Source organism: Electrophorus electricus, unplaced genomic scaffold (assembly GCF_041902795.1).
Source record: "Electrophorus electricus isolate QZ-2024a unplaced genomic scaffold, ASM4190279v1 Scaffold32, whole genome shotgun sequence".
NCBI classification, from domain to species: Eukaryota; Metazoa; Chordata; class Actinopteri; order Gymnotiformes; family Gymnotidae; genus Electrophorus; species Electrophorus electricus.
The window spans coordinates 2053159-2060198 of NW_027658605.1; the positions used below are offsets into that span (position 1 = coordinate 2053159).

The 7040-nt window shown below is 44.9% G+C and overlaps 1 protein-coding gene across 1 annotated transcript; it reads right to left on the bottom strand.

Moving 5' to 3' along the window:
• Positions 1-300: 300 nt before the first annotated feature.
• LOC145655713 (uncharacterized) lies at positions 301-2838 on the bottom strand. The gene is made up of 3 exons (XM_081709198.1): positions 2768-2838; positions 2622-2677; positions 301-2530 (listed from the first exon to the last, which is right to left on the bottom strand). The coding sequence occupies exons 1-3, from the start codon at positions 2797-2799 to the stop codon at positions 381-383; spliced, it is 2238 nt and encodes a 745-aa protein (XP_081565324.1). The 5' UTR covers positions 2800-2838; the 3' UTR covers positions 301-380.
• Positions 2839-7040: the final 4202 nt, after the last annotated feature.

Genomic DNA, 7040 nt, shown 5'->3' on the forward strand with positions numbered 1-7040 from the left:
TTCACAGGTCCCATTTCAAATACAGTCTTATGAAGGTCCATGTGAAAATGTGAACTGTAAACAGTCAGAGTGAATTCTGCTGAACATGCACTAAACCCACACAGCTTTAGACCTCAAGCAGTTTGGACATCCTCATTCTAACTAGTGTAATTGTGGCATACAAGAAAAAGGGGGCCAAAAAAAACAAACAAACCAAAGAGCCACCTCACTACAGAGTCCCCTGTTTGTCTAGTGTCCCCTTCAAATTTCACACAGCATTGTTTAACCAACAGAAACCAAGCAGACAGCAGTGTTGCCAACACATTTTATTTAAGAAAGCAGGATTAAGAAGAACCAAGAATAGTTTCAGCATCATTTTGTTGAACAGCATTAGCCTGAGCCTAGTGCTTGACCATCCCACTGAACTGAGTAGGAGGCAGTTGGGGTTTACTGTGGTGGTAGTTGGAGTGACTAGGCAAGTCCTGAGTGAAGCTGTAGCTGCTAGAACCACTGGACACACTTGATGGGGAACCAGTGTAGGGTAACTGCACGTCAGAAGACTGTTGGCCCACATTAAAATCTACAGCAAATACTGGCTGTCTTCCACCTGCCTGCATCACAGCATTCTGTCCCCACCCACTAGAGTAGCTGCCAAGATGCCCTTTGGACAACCCATTCATGCTGGATGGGGTCTGACTTGCTGGGTTGTATTGGTTGAAGGTTACTGTGCGGGAGGCAGTTTGGGGAGGATTTGGGACCCCCTTCTGGGACTGGTCAGTGTGCAATGCAGTCTGGTGGCTCCAAGTTTGGCCCATGCTCCCAACCTGTGAAGGGGAGGCCCTACATGAGCTGCTGCTTTGAGCAGCATCATTGGATCGCTGGCTGGGGGAGGTCATCGCAGCACTTGTACCGGAACCCTGCAACTGGGCCTGGGCAGACTGGTGGCTTCCTGTCTGCCATGTACTCCCAACCTGAGAATGGAGGAACCTAGAGGAGCTGCTTTTTTGTGGAGCATTACTGACAGACTGTTGGCTACTAGATGTCACACCAGAACCAGCACTGGAGCCCTGCATTTGGGACTGGGCAGTCTGTAGTGCAGACTGTTGGCTAGTGGACTGCCACATACCTGTACCCAGCACAGGTCCAGTCTGTATTGAAGCATGATCATAACTAGAGGGCTGGGTTCCTACACTGTGGGTAAGCACAGGTGCATAATAACTGCTGCTTTTTTGCACATCACCAGCTGACTGCTGGTGGGTGGAGCTCAACCTCTGCATTTGAGACTGACCAGCTTGCTGTGCAGACTGCCAGCCAGTGTTCTGCCCTGTGCCTGCACCCTGGACTGGCAGAGGCCCATAGTAGCTGCTTTTTTGTGGAGCATCACTGGCAGACTGTTGGCTAGTAAAGACATTTGAACTCACACTGGAGCCCCGCGTCTGTGATGCAAATGGTTTGCTCGATGTCAGCCATCTACTTGCAGTCTGAGAAGGACCAGACCCACGACAGCTGCCATGTTGCGCTGCATTCTTGACAGGCTGTTGGCTAGTAGAGGTCAAGCCAGAATCCACACAGGAGCCCTGCATTTGGAACTGGGCAGGTTGCATTGCAGACTGCCAGCCAGTGGTCTGCCCTGTACCTGCACCCTGGGCTGGCAAAGGCCCATAGTAGCTGCTTTTTTGTGGAGCATCACTGGCAGACTGTTGGCTTGTAGAGGCAATAGAAGAACCAGCACTGGAGCCCTGCATCTGCAACTGGCTAGTCTGCCCTCTCCATGTCTGCCATCCATTTGCAAACCGAAAAGGAACAGCCCCGCGAGAGCTGCCATGTTGTTCAGTATCCTTGACGGGCTGTCGGCTAGTAGAGGTTACACCAGAACTCCCACTGGCACTTTGGCTAGCTAAGAGTCTGGATTTCAGCTGTGTGTAGCTTTGAGATTGAGGGGAAGGAACACGAGAAGGTTGGACCTTCTTTGAAGGATGGTATGTTGGGTGGCCTGAGGATGGAGCCCTGTAGTCTCCCTGATGGGTAGGAGCAGATTGAACAGACACAGCGTGCATTGTTGAACCAGTATACTGAATTGGGGAACCTTGAGCACTGGATATAGAGTCCAAGCTGCCAGCAGACCCCTGATGCCAGACACCTTGTTGAAACAGACCACTAGAAGTCTGGGGGGTGCCAAAGACACGATTAGCACTCTGCCCCTGAAACTGAATTTCACCATTACCAGAAGAATCCTGCAGTTGAGCTTTGGCTACAAGTCCAGGGAATTGCTGGCCACCTTGGAACACAGACTGGTAATACCCAGCAGAGCCACTTGCAGTCTGTGCACTTGAATCCATTTGACTTCTGGAACCACTCCTTAAACATCCTCCCGCAGTCTGACTGGGTTCCAGGCCTTGCTGAGGGAACACAGAGCTACTTTGCTTAGATGCAACACTGGAAGGAGAGCCCTCCATCTTGGTCAGATAAGGTAGGTAGCCAACTTCTTGGGGCTGAGCCACAGAAGCTGATGTTGCTACACCATACCAATGTGGTGCAGATTTGTTCCACACTTGAAGGGGATGAACAGAGCAGAGATTGCTTAAATTCCTGAATAGACACAAAGCATCACCATTTGTGGTTTGATCTGAACAGTTTCTCACCACCAAGCCCCTCTGCATCCCTCAGCTGAAATATGACAGGGAGGAGTAACCAGAACCTACAAGACAAAAAGGCATTTAAACATGAAAATCAACTCTCTTAAACACATACAAGGTAACGCCATAACATAAGCACAGGATATGACTACCTTCTGCTCCACCACATTGTACTGCTAGACATGGGAAACCCCAATACCCAGTTTCATACACCAACCCTTCCCCCTGGGAGAAGCACAGACAGACACAAGATCCCAGTTTGTCTGCATTCCTTTTAAGCCTCTCATTAAAGTTAGCTCATAAGAATCACCTGTTCAAACTCTTTTCAGCCATTATCTAACCAATTAAAGGAACCTACGAGTGAGTACCAAGAGCTAGAAATGATAATGGGCTGATATTAAGCATAACAGTAATATTGCGGTAGTACCAGAGGCTGCATTAATTGTACAGGCCTTAATGTTCACTTCTGGTTTGTTTGTTTCCTTCTCACATGGGTGGAATTGAGTTTGGCTGTTTATTTGTTGAGCATTTGAATCCATCAAATATCCATGTTTCACTTTATTTTTGTTTAGAAATATTTTGGAGCCATTGTTATTCCTTTCATACATCTAGTCTTGATGAAGGTTAGATGTAGGCTGGAGTTGTGAGGAATACAAAATTATCTTTCAGACACAGAATTATGATCAAAATTATAACAACATGAAGGTTGTTTCTCAAAACGTCCTAACATCCTTTTCAGATAGAATTTTATTTTTCCTTTCCATGAAAATGTATTACATTGATCTTATTAATGTCAGATGGACATGCTTAAACAGAGACACTGCATGGACGTGTCTCTTCACTTTAAACAGAGATAAACATGTAGAAGTGTTCTGTATATTTTACAGGACCTGATAGAGATCTGGTGGGGGAGGGATGTACTGTACAGTTCTGGGTTTGTGGTGGTCCATGCAGAATCCAACAACGCTCACCGTCATATCCAACTAACAATGCTTTGATATTTAGTTATATATATTAGAAATCCCACATGAAGTCTAATGCGTCAGTCATTGTAGTGATGCATGTGAACATGTAGAGTAGCAGTTTTAATGTATTGTATGCTCATATAATATCCTGTGTAGCTGTACCTGTTTATGATAAATGGCTTTATTGGTGTTACTTTTAAAAAGTGAAAGATTCTCATTAGTCAGCTTTCATTGACAGCAAGGCATGCACAAGAGGAAGAGTAGCAATAACATATTTTCAGAAAAAAAAAAAATTTCACCGTGAGAAAATGAATACTAGTCAGATACAAATGTTGAAGAGAGTCCTCAGTCTTTCCTGACAACTACCAATCAGATAAATCACCAATAATCCATTCCTCATTGTTTACTGCTGTTTTTCATGGTCATGCTTTCATTCGAAGGAGAGTGTATGAGGATACCGGTAGGTGAAGGAGAGAGATAGAGCCCATAATGCCATTACACTCGTCTCATCCTGCTGTACACACTCATATAGGCTTCATAGATGCACCGAGAGGCTGTCACTTGTTGACTAAAATATATTTTTCCTGTCCAATCTGGTTCATTGAGAGTAAAAAGGAGGGTATGAAGCCACTAAACAGGACAGGGACAAGTGACAATTTAAGAGATGCCTTAGATGATAATGGACTTTAAAAAATTAATAAAATCTCCACACATCATTAAGAATAGTAAAGTACTCCCCAGCATGTGGAGGTGTGGTCATTCAAACAAATACATAACTAAAAAGAAACGAGAGAAGCACCAGAGGAGGGGGGAGACGGTGGGAGAGCAGAGACAACTGGGAAGGAGATTAGTAGACAGAATGAGAAGAGAGGGGGCTGGAGAGAAGTGGAGAGGTTAAAGTGAGAAGAGGTCCTTGATGCACACCCAAATGTACTTGTACATCACTTCCTAAACCTTGGTCACAATATCTGGACTCGTCTTCATACAAATGCATAGATTTCTGAGCATTAGTATACTTTGCCCCTCAATTCTCTTATGAGGGAGTGAATTCCCTGTGACCTGTTCAGTTTATGATTATGGCCTTGCTCTGCATGGCAAGTTTTAAAATTAAGCTGAGTGGCAATACAGCATCAGATGAGGGAACACTGGTGAAGAGTGAAGAGTAGAGAAAGAAAAGAGACAAGGCATTTGTACACTGCACAAGAGAATTTCATTTCAATACAACTAAATAACCGAGTAATTACAGAACAGTCACCCAGTAGCATTAGATCTGATTTACACTTCAGGTAAAAGGACAGATTCTCATGGTACAATGCAGTACAACGTGGCCAACATTAGTGCAGGCAGCAGGTCACGTAGTCTACAGTTTGTTACATGGAGACGTGTATTCTGTAAAGGCCACATCACCTACAGGAGAGAATAAAGGAAAACAGGTTCTTATTCATGCTACACAGGAGGACATTATAGCACATTTAGTGTAATTATAATTCAGTTCATATGATCTTGTTCCTTAATTACATATTGAAGAGTGACGTGAAATAAGGTTGGTCATTTCTACTTCCAAAAATGACTCATGTAACATCTGTCCCAACCCTCATCTTCCATTATGGAATCTGAGGATAATGGGACTGGTTCTTACTGGGCTGGTAGTAGTCGTAGATCTTCAGCTGGCTTCAGGTTCTGCACCACTATATCCTGCTGGATAACCAGAGTGTAGGTCTCTCCCTTCTTCAGCTCGGGGAAGGGAGACAGCTGCGTCACCATACAAAATCACGTAGACCATTGTTAATGTTTGTCCCAACATACAACATACTGTTCATCTTGCAAGCAAGTTGATCTGAAACTGTTGAACTAGTGAAAGCCTGTTCTTACCCCGTTCAAGTACATGATGACGTTTCTCTCCTTTTGATCCACATGCTTTACAGTGGCATTCTCCTGTAGACAGATTATTTATAAGCAAACCAGCTAATGCATGATGGGTATTTTCAGTGAGGTCAAAGTTACCGCTATAGAGCCAGATACTGGTATCAGTGACCCCTCAACCAGACTGAACCCAGACAGCAGCTTGACCTCAATGACCACCATGTCCGTCTCAGTCCTGTTATCATTATACCCGAAAGACAAATTAAAGCAAAGTCAAAGGGTTACATGGGCAAAGCCATTCTTTCCTCTTGTTCTCTAGTAGAGCTGAGCTGACAGTCACAGTGACCCCCACAGACAGGTTTGGGGCACTGCAGTTTGATGTTGTGTTGAATGAGATACTGAAGGAGGAGAAGTCATTGGGAGGAGGGATGTTGTAGTGCTGGGTGAACTGGAAGAGAAATATTAGTAGCATACAGGATCCCTAGAGTCATTTACACACCCAAGAAACTATTCAAAATGGTCTTCAAGCATATCCACACCAAGGTGCCCCATGATCAGCACAGGAAGTGGCACCAGACTAACCTGCACAAACACAAAGCCTTGGCCTGATGCCCTGACATTGTAAACCCCAGTCACTTCCTGCAGCTGGATCTGCTGGTACAGTAGTCTTTTGTTCCGGTACACCATGAACTGGGTCTTCAAGCCGTGCGGCGACGTCACAGTCACCGCAATGGTGTCTGTTGTACTGTAGGTTGCAGTGCTATATTTTGCCAGAGCCTGAAGAGCCACTAGTGTCCTGGGCAGAGAAAAGGATTAAAAACAGAGATACAATATTGAGTGGGTTTTAAGAACAGGAGCTGACCCTGCTCCTATACTGACCAAATTGGTACTTATTGTAGGGTATTGTTTTACACTGGTGTTGTCTAACAAACAATAAGGACTAGAGCTTAAGATAGACATTTTGTATTTTGTACTTCTAGGCATCAGCATTGACCCCTGTACATTATTTGAGCTCATTGGTATCTTGGTCCAACCTACTGTACTGGCTAGGATGTATTCTATGAGGAAATGAAAGCACATTTACCTGACACTTTTATCCAAAGCAACTTACAATTATGACTGAGTACAACTTGAGCAATTGAGAATTAAGGGCCTTGCTCAGGGGCCCAACAGTGGCAGGGTTTGAACCCAGACTCTAACAAATATCAAGTACCTTAACCAGTGAGCTACCACTGCCATGAGCGCATTTGTAAGTTGCTCTGGATAAGAGCATCTGGATGGAAAGAGAAGGAAGGGAGAAAGAGAAGGATAGAAAGTGATGGTCCGAGAGGTGGAGGGGAGTGACTGATGTCCGATGTTGTGGTGGTACGGGTGAAGATCAGGTCCAGAACATTGGCCGCTTTGTGAGTCGGAGGAGAGTGGTTGAGAGTGAGGTCAAATGCTGTCAACAGTGGAAGGATGCAGGAGGAATGTAGCTTGTCTGATGGATATACACACACACACACACGCACACACACACACACACACACACACACACCAAACGAACACAGGACGCAACACTTGAAAAAATATGCTTTTTTCTCTTATGGTTAGTGTT